We start from the raw sequence: 19,121 nt of genomic DNA, 5'->3' as shown, positions 1-19,121 counted from the left end.
GATCCGTGTGGGATCGGGGCATCAGGGGAATGCCCTCAGCGGGCACAGCTGGATCATCCTTCAGCCTGGGATCCCCTCCCGTGGGAGCAGTGCTCTGGGGCCACAGCAGGTCCCTCGTGTGGCCTGAGGGGCAGGACAGGGCCCAGCCCTGCCCAGCTCTGGGAGCTGTGACTCCACCTGCCCAGGGACGGGCCAGCAACAGCCCCGTGGGGGCTCCGGACTGGGGCTGGCTGTGCCTGCCGCTGCAGTTCCAGCCTGGCCTTCCTCAGCTTTGGCTTCGAGCGCCCGAGTGGCAGCGAGAGCTTTAACAATAATAATGGTATTAATAATAATGATTATAATAATAATAATATCCTTGGGCATATCCAGATCCGAACACGGCTCGTTACCGGGGGCTCCTTAGTGGGTTAATTTATTACTTAGTGCTGAGACACATCACTGGGGCTCGGTCAGGCCTGTGGAGATGCACAAATTCCGCGGGTTTGTGCCTGTGGATGATCCTCCACGGCTGGGACTGAGGCTCTCGTTCACTGCACCTCTCCACCTCTCCACTCCGCCGGGGTTGTTCTTCCCTCCAGGCAGGGCTGGCCCAGCCCCGGCTCCCGCTGCCGGGGCTGCCGGCTTGGCAGCTCCTGGCTCCGGGGCTTTGTGGGGAGACCAGGAGCAGGAGATCCTTCTGAGCAGAGCTGCCGTCCCTCTGGAGACTCTGGAGTGTCCCACTGGGGTTCCTTCTCCCTGTGCTCCGGGGAAGGGCTTCCCGGGGCTGGAGCAGCATGGGTGGCTTCCGAGGATGGAATTCCCTGTCCCTCATCCCTGGCCCTGCTCGGCTCCGGGGCTGGGGGATGGCGGCTCCCCCAGGTCCTGCCCTGCGCGTCCCTCCTGCCTCCTGCCCGGAATCTGCGCGGGGCTGGGATCTGTCCGTGGGCTGGGATCGCCCCCGGGGCTCTGGGGGTGCGGCTGGGCACGGATCCGTGGGTTCCGTGGATCCTGGGGGAAGCCTGGGATGCACAAGGAGCGCTGGGAGCACGAGGGGCTGCGCTGTTATCTCCAGGGGCAGCAGGGCCAGGCTCCTGGGGGAAGGCTCTGGAATGTTCCGTGCAGTGGCTCTGCCTGCCTGGACATCGATCCCGGGATCCGGTGATCCTGCTGTGCTGAATCCTGGGATCCCGTGATCCTGCTATGCCGGATCCCGGGATCCCGTGATCCCGCCATGCCGGATCCTGGGATCCAGTGATCCCGCTTTGCTGGATCAATGGATCCAGTGATCCCCCTGTGCTGGATACCAGGATCCCGCTATGCCAGATCCTGGGATCCAGTGATCCCGCTTTGCTGGATCAATGGATCCAGTGATCCCCCTGTGCTGGATCCTGTGATCCCGCTGTACCGGATCCCAGGATCCTGTGATCCTGCTTTGCTGGATCCCGGGATCCTGTGGTCCTGCTTTGCTGGATCCTGGGATCCAGCGCTCCCTCTGCTGTGCCGGCTGCTCCATGCGGGGATGGGAGGGGAGGGGCTCTTGGGCACAGTTAGAGCTAAACCCCATCCCATTGGCCCATCCCAGGAATCCCTGGATCCTGGCACACCTGTCCCTGGGCGGATGTGGGAATGGGAAATCCCGTGGGTGGATTTGGGAATGGAAATTCCCGTGGGTGGATGTGGGAATGGAAATTCCCGTGGGCGGACATGGGAATGGAAATTCCCGTGGGTGGACGTGGGAATGGAGAATCCCGTGGGTGAATGTGGGAATGGGAAGATCCCGTGGGTGGACGTGGGAATGGGAATTCCCGTGGGTGGACGTGGGAATGGGAAGATCCCGTGGGTGAATGTGGGAATGGAATTCCCGTGGGTGGACATGGGAATGGAAATTCCCGTGGGTGGAGGTGGGAATGGAATTCCTGAGGTTGGAGCGTCCCCATCCGCTGGCGCCCTTCCCGTGCCCCGCTCCTGCGCTGGCAGCCGGGCGCAGAGCTGCCGGGCTGGAATCCCAGTCCCGCCGGTGGAGCTGTGATCCCACGGCGATGGAGCCCGCGTGGCTGGGATTGGGAATTCCCGGGGCTCAGGACGGGCTGGGGGGTCTGTGCCCCTCATTCCAGGGTTATCCAGAGGCGTGTCCGGAATTCCCCGTGTGTCCCAGTGGGAGAGCCTCCTCCCTCTGCGCCCAGTGCCCTGGAAGGGCAGCCAGCAGGGAGTATTCCAGTCATTGCTCAGCAATTCCACAGCCAAAACTTCCCTGGAGCAGAATTCCCTCTCCTCCTGAGGCAGGCGGAGTCCCAGGGCTTGACTGGGGTCCTCTGTCCTCGGCAAAGCCCAGGGGAAATTCCCCGAGTGTCCCAAGGCTTTGCTGCCCCTGGGATGGAATCCCGAGGTTTCATCCCGAGCTTTCCTCAAGAACATCTCTTAGGGAGCTTCAGGTGGGCAGGGAATGGGAACCCTGGGGGGCAGGGATTGGAAAAAAAATTACCAAAAAAAAGACAAAAGGCCCAGGCTTGCCCTTGGTGTCTGCTCCAGAGGGTTTGGGTATCCCAGTTCCCAGAGTTCCAGTGAAAGGGTTGGAGTGAGGGGGCAGGGACATTCCCAAAGAACGTATCTAAAGGAAATATCATTTCAATGACTTCCCTCTTCTCCAGTGGCATCCCAGGGTGATTTTTCCCACACCGGCCAGGCAGCTGTCGTTAAAATCCTGATTTATCCGTGGCAGTGCTTGGAGCACATCCCTGAAATCCCAGCCCCTCGGGGACTCCTCATCCTGAGGGGACCTTGCTGCCCCGCTGGGACTCGATCTGTCAGAAAAAAGGGAATTGATTGGAAAAAAAGAACTGTCTGCTGGAAAAACGGAACTGTGGTGCTTAGTGAAGGGCTCAGGGTGTATCCCAGGTGTGTCCCGGGTGTGTCCTGGGTGTGTCCTGGGTGTGTCCCAGGTGCAGCCAGGGTGTGTCCTGGGTGTGTCCTGAGTGTAACTGGGGTGTGTCCTGGATGTATCTCGGGTGTGTCCTGGGTGTAACTGGGGTGTGTCCTGGGTGTGTCCTGGGTGTAACTGGGGTGTGTCCTGGATGTATCTCGGGTGTGTCCTGGGTGTAACTGGGGTGTGTCCTGGGTGTGTCCTGGGTGTAACTGGGGTGTGTCCTGGATGTATCTCGGGTGTGTCCTGGGTGTGTCCTGGGTGTGTCCTGGGTGTAACTGGAGTGTGTCCTGGATGTATCTCGGGTGTGTCCTGGGTGTATCCCAGGTGTAGCCAGGGTGTATCCCAGGTGTATCCCAGCTGTATCCCGGCTGTATCCCAGCTGTATCCCAGCTGTATCCCAGCTGTATCCCGGCTGTATCCCAGCTGTATCCCGGCTGTATCCCGGCTGTATCCCGGCTGTATCCCGGGTGTATCCGGGGTGTATCTGGGCTGTATCCCGGCTGTATCCCGGCTGTATCCCGGCTGTATCCCAGCTGTATCCCGGCTGTATCCCGGGTGTATCCCAGCTGTATCCCGGCTGTATCCCGGCTGTATCCCGGCTGTATCCCGGCTGTATCCCGGGTGTATCCGGGGTGTATCCCGGCTGTATCCCGGCTGTATCCCAGCTGTATCCCGGGTGTATCCGGGGTGTATCCCGGCTGTATCCCGGCTGTTCCCGTCTTCCTGCTGTCCGGTCCCTCGTGGGCTGGCTCTGAGCTGGTCTGAGCTGGGGCTCCCTGGGCTCTGAGGGAATTCCTGGTCCCTCCTCACGGCGAGCTGCGCGTGCTGGGGCTGGGAGCTGCTCCTGCCTCTGCATTCCGCTGTCCTGGCTCCGTGCCACCTTCGGGAGCTGCTCTTGCCATGGAGCAGCTCCGTTCCTGCTCCTCCTGGCTCCGTCCTGTGCTGCTCTCCTGGGGGACAGGGGTGTGCCCCCCTGGAATCCGGGCCGTGCCCTCGGAGGGGGCCAGGCTGCCCAGCCCTGCCCAGGGAAGGAGGTGTGCTGCTGGGGTGAATCCATGGAAATATCCGTGCCGGGATATTTCCATGGAAAATGGAAATATCCTGGAGGGCTTTCCCTGGGCCTGTTCTCCCTTGGACTCCTTTCCAGGACTTTCCCTTCGCTCTGCCGAGATTGGATTTGGGGTTGTGCTGCTCCCGGGCCAGAGTGGGCTCTGGAATTTGGCAGTGGTAATGGATAATTGCCAGTGTTAGTTAATGGCATGGCAGTGGCAATGAATAATTACCTGTGTTAGTTAATGGCATGGCAGTGGTAATGGATAATTGCCTGTGTTAGTTAGTGACATGGCAGTGGTAATGAATAATTACCTGTGTTAGTTAATGGCATGGCAGTGGTAATGGATAATTGCCTGTGTTAGTTAATGACATGGCAGTGGTAATGGATAATTGCCTGTGTTAGTTAGTGACATGGCAGTGGTAATGGATAATTGCCTGTGTTAGTTAATGACATGGCAGTGGTAATGGATAATTGCCTGTGTTAGTTAATGACATGGCAGTGGCAGCAGTGGTGCCCCTGAGGCGTTGGACCAGCCCCAGCATCCCACCAGGGCAAGTCTGAGATCTTGGAAGATGGGTTGGATCAGTTCCTGCTGGGTTTGTCCTGGATAACGTTTCTGACTTCACCAGGAATGCTGTTGGGTTTGGGCTGAGAACGAGATCCTTGATCCTGCTTTTCCCTCCCTGCTGGGAAGTTCCAGCAAACCCGGGAGTTTTCCAGGTGTATTTAGGGCTGAACTTAGGGACAGACAAATGGAAAAGGAACAATTTGGCTCCTCCCTGGTGGCTTCGCTCACCTGAATGTCTCTTACCTCCTCCAGGAAGGGCTTTGTGGTGTCCCAGCTCTTGCCTGGGTTTGTACAGAATTCCCAGTATTCCCTGGTGGTCCTCACCTCTCCCAGCAGTGGGATATTCCCATGGAAACTGTATTTTTGTATTTGGGAAGAGAAGGATTTTCCTCTCTCCCTGTATTTGGGGCTTTTCTGGAGGGCAGAGCCTTCCCTTCTATTTTTGATTCCCTTAAATTCCTTGGACAGATGGAAACAAGGAAAAAAAGCTTTCTCCTGTAGTTTTGATGCTCAGAGGTAGTTTTGCAGAACTTGGTAGGAATTCTGGGAATGCTGTCGGGATTCCCCTGGGTGGGTTTGGTGCCTGTGGCAGTGAGGGCACTGCCAGAGGATCCCCTTGGCTGGATCTCATGGATCCAGACGTGGAATGGAGTTATCCACAGGCACAGCAAACGTTCTTCTCTCCACGGAAATGCTTCTCCCACTCTCCTGTTTCCCAGACTCTGCTGGAGAGCCTCGAGCGGGGTGCCGGGATTGCAGCAGGGAATTCTGGCTGCTCCACTGCTGAGCCCAGAGCTGAGCCTGGAGTTCCCTTGCTCGTGCTCCTTGCCTGCCTTCCACGTCCTCCTGGGAATTCCTGGCTCCCTGGAGTCCTTCCCTGGCCCGTGGAGTCATCCCTTGGTCCCTGCACTTCCCTGATCCTCACCTCTGTTCCATGGTCCCTGCAGCTGTTCCCTGGGCCTCGTGCATTCCCTGATCCTTGCAGTTAATCCCAGCTCCCTGCAGCCATTCCCTGATCCTTGCAGTTAATCCCAGATCTCTGCAGCCATTCCCTGATCCTTGCAGTTAATCCCAGATCTCTGCAGCCATTCCCAGCTCCCTGCAGCCATTCCCTGATCCTTGCAGTTAATCCCAGATCTCTGCAGCCATTCCCAGCTCCCTGCAGCCATTCCCTGATCCTTGCAGTTAATCCCAGATCTCTGCAGCCATTCCCTGATCCCTGCAGCCATTCCCTGATCCCTGCAGCCATTCCCTGATCCTTGCAGTTAATCCCAGATCTCTGCAGCCATTCCCTGATCCCTGCAGCCATTCCCAGCTCCCTGCAGCCATTCCCTGATCCTTGCAGTTAATCCCAGATCTCTGCAGCCATTCCCTGATCCTTGCAGTTAATCCCAGATCTCTGCAGCCATTCCCTGATCCCTGCAGCCATTCCCAGCTCCCTGCAGCCATTCCCAGCTCTCTGCAGCCATTCCCAGCTCCCTGCAGCCATTCCCAGATCTCTGCAGCCATTCCCTGATCCTTGCAGCCATTCCCTGATCCCTGCAGCCATTCCCTGATCCTTGCAGTTAATCCCAGCTCCCTGCAGCCATTCCCAGCTCCCTGCAGCCATTCCCTGATCCTTGCAGTTAATCCCAGATCTCTGCAGCCATTCCCTGATCCTTGCAGTTAATCCCAGCTCCCTGCAGCCATTCCCAGCTCCCTGCAGCCATTCCCTGATCCTTGCAGTTAATCCCAGATCTCTGCAGCCATTCCCAGCTCCCTGCAGCCATTCCCAGCTCCCTGCAGCCATTCCCAGCTCCCTGCAGCCATTCCCAGATCTCTGCAGCCATTCCCAGCTCCCTGCAGCCATTCCCAGCTCCCTGCAGCCATTCCCAGATCCCTGCAGCCATTCCCAGCTCCCTGCAGCCATTCCCTGATCCTTGCAGCCATTCCCTGATCCTTGCAGCCATTCCCTGATCCTTGCAGCCATTCCCAGCTCCCTGCAGCCATTCCCAGCTCCCTGCAGCCATTCCCAGATCTCTGCAGTCATTCCCTGTTCCCACTCCTGGCAGTGACTTTGCACGGACACTTCAGCTCTTTCCCTGCTCCTTTCTCTCATCCTAGGAATGTTCAAACTCCAATCCGTTTCTCATTGGCCACAGCAGAATCTGGGAAAGTGTGGAAAATCCCAATCCACATCCCTTCCCTTCCCTTCCCTTCCCTTCCCTTCCCTTCCCTTCCCTTCCCTTCCCTTCCCTTCCCTTTCCCTGGATCCTGTTAATTTGCAGAGCATTCCCGTGTATTCATCACATCCCTGCAATTCCCATCCCTGCTCCTCCCCTCTCCAGACCTGCTGCAGCTTTCCCAAAAAAGGTTCTGCTCCCTCAGGCCTCCCAGCTGCCAGGCCCTTGGATCCGGGAGCGGTGCCGGGGCAGTTCCAAAGCAATCCAAAGCTTGGATTTGGGCTGGAAGGAGCCACCTCTTCCCACTCCAGCTTGGATCCAGTCCTCTTCCATCCCAGGTCACAGGAATCAGAGAAGGAAAATGTCCTGTGCCCAAGCCCACGGACAGCACATCATTCCCAGTTCCCACTGATCCAAGTGCCTTAAATCCATCCCCGTCCCAGCGAGGGATTTCTGTTCCCTGTGCTCCTCTCCCTACACCTCACAGCTCCTTATCCCAGTTTGTGCATCCCAGTGTCCCAGTTCATCCCAGTGTCCCAGTTCATCCCAGTGTCCCAGGTCATCCCAGTGTCCCAGTTCATCCCAGTATCCCAGTTCATCCCCGTGTCCCAGTTCATCCATCCCCGTGTCCCAGTTCATCCCAGTGTCCCAGTTCATCCATCCCCGTGTCCCAGTTCATCCCGGTGTCCCAGTTCATCCATCCCAGTGTCCCAGTTCATCCATCCCCGTGTCCCAGTTCATCCCCGTGTCCCAGGTCATCCATCCCCGTGTCCCAGTTCATCCATCCCGGTGTCCCCACGGAGCTCCGGGCAGAGCCAGGTGGGATTTGGTCACGGGAGCCCCCGGGGCCCTTCCCTGGGCTGGGGATGTGAGGATGATGGTGGGAACGGGGCCCTGTTGGAATTGCCCAGCAGAGAAGGAAAAGGTCCATGGGGCAGGGAACGGGAATTCTGTGCCCATTTCCTGTCTGCTCCAGCAGGATCCCAGGCTCCAGCCTGGGCATCGGAGCTGTCTCTGAGTACAGAAACTGGGCTTGAAAGCAGCAGAAAGAAAGGATTATTCCTGATTTTCTGATGGAATGGAATTAATGTTTAATCCCAAATATTTTATTATGTAGTGGAATTGAAATGGAAACTTCCTGGGCCTGTAAATATTCCCCCCCTTGGAATATAAACATTCCCCTGCTGGGTCTGGGGTTTGTGGAGTAGAAAGGGATTTTCTGCCAGACGGTCCCAGAGAATTCCCTGACGAGCTTTTCCCTCTTAAAATTGTCTCTCCATCCCCTGGCAACCGATAGTGGCAAAGCCCGGGAATGCTCAGAGCTCCCGAGTGGAGGGAACGGTGCTGGGATCCAGCCTTGGGCCTGGGCACGGCAGGAGGGGCTGGCATTAGGAGCTGCCTGCCTTGGGCTGGGCTTTCCCTGCTCGGGATCCCCTTTCCCTGCTCGGGATCCTCTTTCCCTGCTCGGGATCCCCTTTCCCTGCTCGGGATCCCCTTTCCCTGCTCGGGATCCCCTTTCCCTGCTCGAGATCCAAGGATGTGCTCTGGGGCCGGAGCAGCTGGACTTTGGGATTTATGGATTTATGGCCAATTCAGGAACAGGACCTGGCCCCCCTCCCCAGTCCCAAGGGAGCCAGAACCTTTCCTGTGGGTTTCCCGTTTGGCTGAGGCTGAGGAGGCGAGACCTTGGGATGAAAATCCCTGGGATTTCAGGGAAGGAGGTGGTTGGTTTCTCCCCCAGCCTTAGGCACAGGCAGGAGCTTTCCAGAGGGGACGGATCCATGGAATGGGGGCAGAGGGACACTGGGGACAGGCAGGAGCATTCCAGAGGGGACGGATCCATGGAATGGGGGCAGAGGGACACTGGGGACAGGCAGGAGCGTTCCAGAGGGGACGGATCCATGGAATGGGGGCTGAGGGACACTGGGGACAGGCAGGAGCATCCCAGCGGTGGCAGCAGGAGCTGTTCCAGTCATGTTCCTGGCTCCTCCTTCCCTCCCCACTCTCCCATTCCCAGCGTTTGCTGTAAATAGGGAATATTTATAAAAATTTATTGCAGAGATTTCTAAACTCACCCAAATCCCGTTTTTCCCAGAGCTTTTGGCTTTGCTGGGATCTCCTGGAGCAGGAGATTTGCACCTTCCCAATGGGCTCCAGCATTGGTACAAATCAATCCAATCCCAATCCCAATCCCAGTCCCAGGTGCTGGGCAGGGCTGGGAATTCCAGGGGTCCCAGGGCTGAGAATGGAGCGGCTCCTTGCCCTGATTTTATCCCTGTTCGTTTTCTCCGGGCGGGAGAGGCTGTCCCAGGCTGAAGCCGTCCCAGGCTGTCCCTGGCGCTCTCAGAGGTCATGGATTTTCCCTTTTCCTTCTTCCTGGCTTTGCCTTCCATGTCCGACCCGGCTGCAGCGGCGGTCGAGGGGAATTCGGGTGGAAATGTGGAGTTTTCCAGGCGTTCTCCTCGACGTTTTCCAAACCTTTCCTTTTCCCCGCCCGAGTCCCGGGGTCTGCGTGGCCACGGGGGGTGATCCCTGCTGGCACCTCCCGGTCCCCGGGGGTTCCTGGTGGCTTTCCCTGGTGAATTTGCTCCAGCAAATCCCTCCTTGGCTCTGCTTTCCCCCGGCCTCCTCCGTCCATCCGCTCTCCGAGTATCCCACGTTTGCTGTGAGCTGGAGCCTCTGGAGCCGCCGTTCCGCGGCTTTTCCGTGCCAGGGGCTGGTGGGCACCCCCGGCTGTGACTGTTAGCACAAACCACGGAGAGCCCCGGGAGAGCCGGCGGCCGCCTCGGGCCCAGAACCCCAACCCGATGGAAAAATGACCCGAGCCAGGCTGGGAATAATCCGGATCTCCGGGAGAGCCGGGGGCTCCGGGACCGCAGCGGTGCCGGGGCTGGCAGGGCCATCCAGGCGCCTCCTGAGGGAGCGGATTCTGGCCGGGCTCCGTGCCCATCCTGGGGCCTCCGTGCCCATCCTGGGGCCTCCGTGCCCATCCTGGAGGCTCCGTGCCCATCCCGGGGGCTCCATGCCCATCCCAGGGGCTCCGTGCCCATCCTGGGGGCCCCATGCCCGTCCCGGATGCTCCATGCCCGTCCTGGAGGCTCCGTGCCCATCCCGGGGGCCCCGTGCCCATCCCAGGGGCCCCATGCCTGTCCCGGATGCTCCATGCCCGTCCCAGGAGCTCCGTGCCTGTCCCGGGGGCTCCGTGCCCATCCCGGATGCTCCGTGCCCGTCTCGGGAGCTCCGTGCCCATCCCAGGGGCTCCGTGCCCGTCCCGGGAGCTCCATGCCCATCCTGGGGGCTCCGTGCCCATCCCAGGCCGTGCCTGGCTCCTTGCCTTGGCTCATTTTGGGAAAAGGCCTTGGGCATGGCGCCTCTGCCATCCCCACGTCCCGGCTGAGGCAGAGCTGATTCCAGGCTGTGGGATGGGAGCTGGAGCCTTCCCTGAGCACAGATCCCATAAATCCAGCAGCCCGGGATTCGTGGATTTGGGAATCTTGCAGGGGTCCCCAGCCCGAGCCCGGATTTTCAGCTCCTCTTCCCGAATCCTGCCGTGGTGTCCCGAGCTGAGTCTCCCTGAAAATCTGCGCTGGCACCGGGACATCCCGGCAATTCCCGAGGGAATTCCCGAGGATGGGGCTGTCCCGGTGCCCCGGCGAGCGGGGGGGACTCGATGCCTTTCTCCACAACCACCGGCCCCGCAAAGCAATAAAACCACGGAGGGGCCGCGGGGAGATCCCGGGATCCGCTCCCGGCCCGGCGCCGGGGCCCGGGCGGGCACGAGGGCGATGCCGGGGGAGCCTTCTCACGATGCCAACTGCCCTTAAACTGGGATCCGGGTCTTTGTAAGCAATGTCTGTGTATTATGTGTAAATATGAGGGACAAATTTGAAATTACTGCCTTTTCCCTGTTTATTTTTCTGAGTAATTCCAGATGTACTTTAGTCTCTCTACTGTCAAAACTTTTATATTGTAAATCTGATGCTGGTGGCTTTTTTGGTTATTTTGGTTTTTGGTTTGTTTGGTTTGTTTTTTTTTTTGTAAAAAAGCGACCAAAAAAAAAGAAAAAAAAAAAAAAAGAAAGTAAGAAAAAGGAAAAAAAGTCTGCATCTCTCTATGTTGTCAGTTTTAGGCTGTAAATTCCAACTATCAATAAAAGCTCAAAATTCATGTGCCAGTGCTGGGTTCCTCCATCCCGCAGGACGCCGAGGGTCCCGAGGGGGCTCTGGGACAGTCAGGGCCGGGAATGGGGCTGGACTCCTGATGGAATCATGGAATCCCTGAGCTTGGAAAAACCCTCCAGGGTCTTAAAAATTCCTCCAAGTCCAAGCTGTTCCCGATCCCCTCCCTGTCCCCAGCCCGGAGCCCTGAGTGCCACCTCCAGGAGTTCCTGGACACCTCCAGGGAATGGGAGCTCCAAACCCCCTGGGCAGCCCCAGCCAAGGCCTGAGCCTTTTCCATGGGGCAATTCCTGCTGGTTCCCCTGGAGGCCGTTCCCTCTCCAGGGCGGATCCGGCGCGGTGCGGAGGCTCCTGTGCCAGGATCCCCCGGGAACTCTCCCTGTGGCCCAGCAGCCGAGCCTGGCCCGAGGCTCTGCCCGCTCCCGGTGCTCGGCGAGGCAAAAGGGGCGGCTCTCATATTAATTTTTTTATTAAATTCCGTTAGTTCTCTTTATAGAATAACCTTTTCCTCTAGGCACAAATACAATACAAGGACTCTGCATGTTTGACACAATGTACAGAAACTTCAATAATCTACAACTGCTCAGGTAAGTTACAAAACCTCCGTGTTACACCTGCACAGCCAGGATGGTACAGAGGAACGGGGCGACTGTACAAAGAGCTCTGCACTGAAATAAAACGCTGGACTTTAAAAACGAGACGGGTGGAGGGGCTGGCCGAGCTGGGGGGGTCAGTCCTGGGGGTGCTGGGGGGTCCCGGGCGGCAGTGGGGCCGCAGTGACCCCACGGTGCCCTCCGGGGTCCCCCCAAGCCGAACCCCGTTCACAGCAGGGCGGGGCCGGGGCGCTGCAGGAGCCGATTCGGTACCGAGAGACACCCCCGGCACCGAGGGGCTGCAGCAGCGAGGGGACAGCGGGGTGGGGACAGGGACGGGGCAGCGGGGTGGGGACAGGGACAGCGGGGTGGGGACAGGGACAGGGACAGGGACAGCGGGGTGGGGACAGGGCCGGGGACAGGGACAGCGGGGTGGGGACAGGGACGGGGACGGGGACAGGGACAGCGGGGTGGGGACAGGGACAGGGACAGCAGGGTGGGGACAGGGACGGGTACAGGGACAGCGGGGTGGGGACAGGGACGGGGACAGGGACAGCGGGGTGGGGACAGGGACAGGGACAGGACAGGGACAGGGACAGCAGGGTGGGGACAGGGACAGGGACTGCTCCCTCGGGCCCCCCACCCGGCTGGGCACAGGCAGAGCACAAAAGGGACACCTGGGGTGGGGTTGGAGGGACGAGAGCCCTGAGGGCTGGGGGTGTGACCTGTGCAAAAGAGACCCTGCAGAGACCAGGTGGCACTTGCAGGGCCACTGTCCCAGCCCTGTGTGGCTTCAGCCAGAGGGGACCCTCATCCCCTGGGAGGGGATAAGAGGGACACCCAGGAGGCTGCAGCATTTGGCACCTCCGCAGGGAATGTGCCCCCCGGGACAGCCAGCCTGGAGACTGTCCCAGCCAGGACAGGCACCCCGGGCCCGAGGAGCCTCCTGCAGCGGGAGCAGAGCGGCCACGGCCACGCTCCCGCAGGGACACGGAGCCAGCGCCTGCAGCATCCCAACATTCCCAACATTCCCGTTGTTCCTGTGCACAGCTGGGAGCGGCTCCACGGGATGGTCCGGTGCTCCTGCGCTGTCCCCTCTTGTCATCCCGAGCTGCAGTCCCCCCTGCCATCCCCTGAGCTGCAATCCCCTCTGCCATCGAGCTGCAGGGCTCGGTCCCCTCTGCCATCCCCTGAGGGCTCTGTCCCCTCTGCCATCCCGAGCTGCAGGGCTCTGTCCCCTCTGCCATCCCCTGAGGGCTCGGTCCCCTCTGCCATCCCGAGCTGCAGGGCTCGGTCCCCTCTGCCATCGAGCTGCAGGTCCCGGCTCCAGCGGACGGGAGCGGAGCCCAGGAGTCGCTCCCAGGCCGGGAGGGGCAGGGCAGGTTCCAGGGGACGCTGGCAGACATGCAGGGCAGCAGGACGAAGGGCAGGACGAGGGGGCAGCTCTGCCTCCCCAGCAGTGCGGGGTGGGGAGCGGGGCTGGGGCACATGGAGGAGGACACGGGCTCACGACACGGCTCAGACGGGGCTGGGGGCGGCACGGGCCCCCGCCCGCTTCAACGCGAGGAATCCCTCCCGGTGCCACCGCCCGGGCCACGCCCGTGCTGCCCGGCGGGAGGGAGGAAGGGCCGCTCCTCCTCTCCCTCAGTCCCGGGCTCGGCCTCGGGCCGGGCGCTGCCCCCGCTCCCGCGGCGGGCCCGGCAGCCGTGCCTGGAATTGCGGCTCCGCTGAGCCGGGCTCACGCGTCCGACAGGCAGCTCTGGATGCGGTCGATCCACTGCTGGGCCAGCTGCACGTCCTGGGCGCAGAAATTGTAAACTCGTTTCGTCGTCTTCAGCTGCGGGCACAGACAGGCGGGGCTGAGGGCTGCGCCCGGGGCAGCGCGGCCACGGCCCCGAGCGGCTGTGGGCAGGAGCTGCCCGGCGCCAGCCCCGGGGACACTCACGTCGAAGAAAGCTTTCTCGTCCACCGTCTTGGGCGCCCCCATGGTGGGGGTCCCCGGGGTGATGGACTCCACCTCGGCCAGGTCGATGACCCCCTTGCACTCCGTGTCCATCCGGCTGTCGTAGTACCGCAGCTGCGGGAGAGCTGGTCAGGGCAGGGCAGGCATGGGATGGGATCCATGGGATGGGGTGGGATGGGACAGAGAGACAGGCCAGACCACGGGGCCCACCCGGTACCTGATGTTTGGTTTTATCCAGCACGAACCACCGAGACTTCCAGGGTTTCATGAAGGCGCCTTTCTTGTACAGAGACCCCTCGTAGGATCTGCGGGGCAGGAAGGGTCGGAACAGCGGGGTCAGGGATGGAAACCCACCGGGATCCACGTCCTGTCCCGCCTGGGAGGGATCCCCCTCCCACTGCCGGCACTCCCAAGCCCTTCCCAGCCCCGCCTGCCTGTTCTCGCTCTCGGACATCTGGAACTGGCTGTAGAGGGTGGAGGTGCTGCGGCGCCCGCCCGGCTTCCCGCTGGACGGGGTGGAGGTGCTGCTGGTGTCGCTGTCCAGGCTGAGGTTGAGCGTGGAGCCCACCCCGCTCTCCTGCAGGTACACGCCCAGCGAGCGCCGGTGGTGGGACAGCCCCGAGGACATCAGCAAGGAGCTGGGGGTCTGCGGGGAGGGACAGCGTGAGGGGGGCTGGGGCTGAGCACCAGCAGCAGCAGCAGAACCAGAACCAGCAGCACAACCACCAGCAGAACCAGCAGCAGAACCAGAACCAGCAGCACAACCACCAGCAGAACCAGCAGCAGAACCAGAACCAGCAGCACAACCACCAGCACAACCAGCAGCAGCACAACCAGTACTAACACCACCATCAGAACCAGCAGCAGCAGCAGCAGAAGCAGTAGAAGCAGCACCAGCCTGCCACACCTTGTCACACCTCTGTCACACCTCTGTCACAGCTCCTGCCACACCCTGTCACACCATCACAGCCCCATCACAGCCCTTGCCACACCCTGTCACACACTGTCACACCCCGTCACATCCTGTGACAGTGCCTGGCACAGCCCTGTCACCTACCCTGCTGCCCTCCTGCCGCCCCTCCGTGCGCTGGGACGCTTTCACCTTGTCCCACGTGTCCTTCCAGCGCTCCGGGACCTGCCCCAGCTCCATCTCCAGGTTGTGCAACTCCTGTGGGGGGATCCTGGCATCAGCCCCAGAGGCAACAGAACCTCCGGGGTCACCGTCCCTGTCCCAGGGCTGCTGTCCCTGTCCCTGGGTCACCGTCCCTGTCCCTGGGTCACCGTCCCTGTCCCTGGGTCACTGTCCCTGTCCCTGGGTCACCATCCCTGTCCCGGGGTCACTGTCCCTGTCCTGGGGCTGCTGTCCCTGTCCCTGGGTCACCGTCCCTGTCCTGGGGTCGCTGTCCCTGTCCCGGGGCTGCTGTCCCTGTGCTGGGGCTGCCATCCCTGTCCTGGGGTCACTGTCCCTGTCCCTGTGCCACTGTCCCTGTCCCTGGGTCACCGTCCCTGTCCCGGGGTCACTGTCCCTGTCCTGGGGTCACTGTCCCTGTCCCGGGGCCGCCGTCCCTGTCCCTGTGCCACTGTCCCTGTCCCTGGGTCACTGTCCCTGTCCCGGGGTCACTGTCCCTGTCCTGGGGTCACTGTCCCTGTCCCGGGGTCACTGTCCCTGTCCCTGTGCCACTGTCCCTGTCCCTGGGTCACCGTCCCTGTCCCGGGGTCACTGTCCCTGTCCCTGTGCCACTGTCCCTGTCCCTGGGTCACCGTCCCTGTCCCTGTGCCACCGTCCCTGTCCCTGTGCCACCGTCCCTGTGCCGGGGCGGCGATGCCAACCTCGAGCAGTTTGGAGATGGCGTCGGGCTCCACGCGGCTGCGGTTGTCGTAGCAGGGCCAGATGATGCGGCGCTTGCTCTGCGGGGCCGCCGTGTCCTGCCGGTCCGGCTCCTCGGCCGGCTCCGGCTGCCCCTGCGCCAGCTCCCAGTCGTACGGGGGACCCTCGGACAGCGTCTCCTCCGTGTAGTAATCCCACACCTTCAGGTTGGAGATGTTGCTGTATGGCCTCAGCACCTGGGCGAGGGGCAGGGGCGGCTCAGGAAGGGCAGCGGGGCCAGGCTGGACATTCCCGGCCACACCAAGGGGACAGCGTGTCCACATGGAGCGCTGGGAGTGCCCAGCCTGGAGAAGGGAGGGATCGAGGGAGAGCTTCCAGCACATTCCAGGGGCTCCAGGAGAGCTGCAGAGGGACTGGGGACAAGGATGGAGGGACAGGACACAGGGAATGGCTCCCACTGCCAGAGGGCAGCCAGGGATGGGAGATTGGGAATGAGGAATTCCTGGCTGGGCTGGGATTGCCAGAGCAGCTGGGGCTGCCCCTGGATCCCTGGAATGTCCAAGGAAGGACTGGACACTGGGGCTGGAGCAGCCTGGGACAATGGGAGGTGTCCCTGCCATGGCAGGGGTGGCACTGGGGGGGCTCTGAAGTCCCTTCCCAGTGGACAAATCCCAAATCCAGCTGCTCCTTCAGGGAGGACCCTGGGTGCTCCCAGGTGCTCCAGGTGCCCCCAGGTCTCACCTCCCCATCCTCAGGTGCGTACAGGTAGTTGAAGAAGATGGGAGCCTTCTTGTTGAGGCGGTCGATGTAGTCCCAGATGGATTTGGAGACCTGCTGGCCCTTCCGCTCGCCCTTCTCCTCGTACAGGAGCCCTGGGGGACAGAGGGGACACGGGGTGTGACAGGGCAGGGGCAGGTGCCACCCCCGGCCCCGCACGCCGCGCTCACCCAGCTCGATGCGCTCGTAGTCCGAGTCCAGCAGGAATGTCCGGAAGCGGTTGGAAATGTAGTGGTAGCTGAGGAACTTCAGGTAGTACTGGCTGAACTCGAACTCCATGGGGAACTGCAGGTGGATCTGCGGGAGAGCCCCGGGATGGCTGGGATGCACGGGCTGGCCTGGGCCCTCCCGCCTGCCCCAGGGCGCTCCCGGGGCTCGGGGCTCCTGCTGCAGCCTCGGGAGCCCCACCGGGCACCTGGGGCTCCCATGGGTGCTCAGGGACACTTGGGGGTTCCAGTTCCAGTAGGCACTGAGGGGTCCCTCTGGGTGCTGGGGTTCCCGCTGGACACTCACGGACTTGGGGACGCTTGGGGGGCACTCAGGGGTCTCCCCGGTCACTTGGGGGTCCCACCAGGCACTCGGGGGTCCCTGGCCCGGGGCTCACCTGGTGCACACAGTCCAGGAACTGGAGGAAGATGGGGGCGAAGCCGCTGCTCTGCCCCGCCAGGGTCTGGGCGCCGCGGTGGCTGAAGCGGTGGCCGAAGGACAGCCACTCCTTCTCCACCAGCAGCCGGAAGCCCTCCAGCGTGCGGTAGTAGGGGTCGGACAGGAGCTGCACCAGGGACACCACCTGCGGGGACAGGCGGCTCCAGGAGCTGTGGGGGGACGGCCACGGGGCCACCCCGGCCACCGCCGGGCTCTCACCTGCGTGGTGATGTCCCAGCCGTCCTCCAGGCTGACCAGCACGGACGAGCCCGTGTCCAGCAGCTCCACCACCAGCACCGAGATCTGCAGGATCTTGTGGATCTGCCAAGGGCAGGGCGGGAGTGAGGAGGGCGCAGGGAGTTCTGGGCTGGCTGTGGGGGCAGTGTCCCCTTCTCCGGAGTGAGGCCACCACCCCGCGCTTGGACACGGCAGCAGGGACAGGGGACCCTCACCCCTCCAGAGTGGGACCCCTCCCATGGCTCCACATTGGACCAGTCCCCCTGGGCCGCTGCCCCAGGCTCACCCTGGCACTGCCCTGTCCCAGCCCCTCCAGAGCACCCCGCAGGTCCTGCCCAGCATTCCTGCCCAGAGCTCTGTCCAGCACCACTGAGCTGACCTCTGGATTGTCCCACCCTTGTCCCTCACAGCCCCGTGTGTCCCCAGGGTGTCCCAGCGCTGCTCTGCACAGGCACTGGAGCCCATCCTGGCTCAGAGCGCCAGGGGAGGGGAGGGCCAGGCCCTGGCTGTGGTGACTGACCTGGGACAGCCACTCCGACTCCTCCAGGGAGCGCAGGTAGGCCACGCTGGGGTCGCTGGAGGGGCAGCCGGGCACGCAGGCCTTCATCAGCTTCTTGAAGCTGGCCTTGACCTGGCGCACGTCGAACACCTCGATGGGCACCACCTCCCAGTGCTGCAGCGGGTCCGGCTTCACGCCCTGCGGAGGGACAGCGAGGGCTGGGCTGGCCTGAGCCACTGCCACCCTTGGGAGCAGGGAATTCTTCGGCTTGGAAAAGCCCTCCCAGACCCTGGAGTTCAACCACATTCCCCAGCACTGCCAAGGCCACCGCTGACCTGTCCCCAAGTGCCACATCCACATGGATTTTAAATCCATCCAGGGATGGGGACTGCAAACCCCCCTGGGCAGCCCCAGCCAAGGCCTGACCCCCTTTCCATGGGGAAATTCCTCCTGGTTCCACCCTGAGCTGCCCTGGCCCAGCCTGAGGCCGTTCCCTCTCCTCCTGTCCCTGTTCCCTGGAGCACAGCCCGACCCCCCGGCTGTCCCCTCCTGGCAGGGACTTGTGCAGAGCCACAAGGTCCCCCTGAGCCTCCTTGGCTCCAGGCTCAGCCCCTTCCCAGCTCCCTCAGCCCCTGCTGGGCTCCATTCCCTTCCCAGCTCCCTCGGCCCCTCCTGGGCTCCGTTCCCTTCCCAGCTCCCTCAGCCCCTCCCGGGCTCCATTCCCTTCCCAGCTCGGTGGCAGTGCCGGGTGTGTCACCTTCAGCTGGGACTTGTCCCCGATGATGTAGAGCGAGGCGCGGTGCTGCCGCAGGAAGGAGGGCTCGGCGGGGGTGCCGTTGTGCTGGGTGCCCAGCAGGTCCTTCCCCGCCAGGCGGGACCCGATCTCCACGTTCAGGGCGTAGCTGCTCATGCGGCCGCTGGCCCGGATGCTGCCCCACTTCCCTGCGGGATGGGGCGGATCAGGGCAGGGCCGGGGCTCGGGGGCTGCGCTGGCCCCGCAGCCCGGCCCGGGGGGCACATGCCAGGGAGGTGCTGGGCACCAGGTTTGCTTTGGCTCCTTCTCCCTCTGGGTGCTGCAGGAATTCCTGCCCGCTGGATTCCGGCCCCGCTGGCTCCGTGTCTCGTCACTGGCACTGTCACACCCCACTCCAGCATCACCAGGACCCGTCACCTGTGCCACAGCCCTGCCACCTGTGCCGCAGCCTTGCCACCAGCTGTGCCCCGCCCCGGCCCCACCGCCCGGCACCGCAGAGCCCGAGGAGCCCAAAGCAAACCTGGCGAGGCTGCCCGGTACTTACCGTGCCCATGGCACGCTGGAGCAGCAGGGGGCTCGGGGGTTACTGGGGTTACTGGCCATTAGTGGTGAGGGGCGGGGGGTGAGTGAGGGGGTCAGTGGTCAGTGGTCAGTGGTCAGTGGTCAGTCACACCCGGGCGGCGCGGGCGCGTCCGTACCTCGGGGCGTCTCGCGGCCCTTCGGCGACGCGCACTTGGGGCTGGACAGGGTGATGACCCTGGCTCTGTGACCCAGCCCTGGGGGCACAGGACGGAAGGGACCTCAGCAAGGGACACGGAGCCACGGCCAGGGAATGGGATGGAGGCGATGGCGCCGGGGCTGAGGCAGAGCCCTCCCTCCCTCCCTGCGGCTGCAGCCCAGGGAATCACCTGCTCTTCCCAGGGAATCACCTGTTCTTCCCAGGGAATCACCTGCTCTTCCC

General features: G+C 62.2%; 1 protein-coding gene and 1 long non-coding RNA gene across 9 annotated transcripts in view; one reads left to right on the top strand and one right to left on the bottom strand.

Moving 5' to 3' along the window:
• The first annotated feature begins 3,098 nt into the window (after positions 1–3,098).
• On the top strand, positions 3,099–10,853 carry LOC146763550 (uncharacterized). Of its 2 annotated transcripts, none has more exons than XR_014951777.1 (2): positions 3,099–7,244; positions 7,379–10,853. It is a non-coding gene; the product is annotated as an uncharacterized LOC146763550 (long non-coding RNA). The 2 variants fall into 2 exon arrangements; XR_014951776.1 differs by having other exon boundaries at positions 7,299–10,853.
• A 464-nt stretch (positions 10,854–11,317) lies between these two features.
• The window catches only part of SBF1 (SET binding factor 1), a 68,623-nt gene continuing 60,819 nt past the window's right edge, over positions 11,318–19,121 (bottom strand). For 4 of the 7 annotated variants that reach the window (XM_085568276.1, XM_085568277.1, XM_085568278.1 and 1 more), the window contains 12 exons: positions 18,164–18,348; positions 17,428–17,604; positions 16,890–16,991; positions 16,630–16,815; positions 16,196–16,322; positions 15,990–16,120; positions 15,251–15,484; positions 14,478–14,588; positions 13,855–14,066; positions 13,638–13,725; positions 13,403–13,534; positions 11,318–13,294 (listed from right to left, as the gene is read on the bottom strand). In XM_085568276.1, the coding sequence (XP_085424402.1) occupies positions 13,196–13,294; positions 13,403–13,534; positions 13,638–13,725; positions 13,855–14,066; positions 14,478–14,588; positions 15,251–15,484; positions 15,990–16,120; positions 16,196–16,322; positions 16,630–16,815; positions 16,890–16,991; positions 17,428–17,604; positions 18,164–18,348 (1,784 nt within the window). In that variant the 3' untranslated portion in view covers positions 11,318–13,195. Of the gene's footprint in view, positions 13,295–13,402; positions 13,535–13,637; positions 13,726–13,854; positions 14,067–14,477; positions 14,589–15,250; positions 15,485–15,989; positions 16,121–16,195; positions 16,323–16,629; positions 16,816–16,889; positions 16,992–17,427; positions 17,605–18,163; positions 18,349–18,858; positions 18,937–19,121 lie in introns of all 7 variants that reach the window. The other 3 variants (XM_085568274.1, XM_077783733.2, XM_085568275.1) reach the window with 1 other exon arrangement.

The sequence above is a fragment of the Lonchura striata genome, chromosome 1A (genome assembly GCF_050655825.1).
Source record: "Lonchura striata isolate lonStrDom1 chromosome 1A, ASM5065582v1, whole genome shotgun sequence".
NCBI classification, from domain to species: Eukaryota; Metazoa; Chordata; class Aves; order Passeriformes; family Estrildidae; genus Lonchura; species Lonchura striata.
The sequence above is the reverse complement of the archived record's forward strand: the minus strand, read 5'-3'. Positions and strand labels throughout refer to the sequence as shown.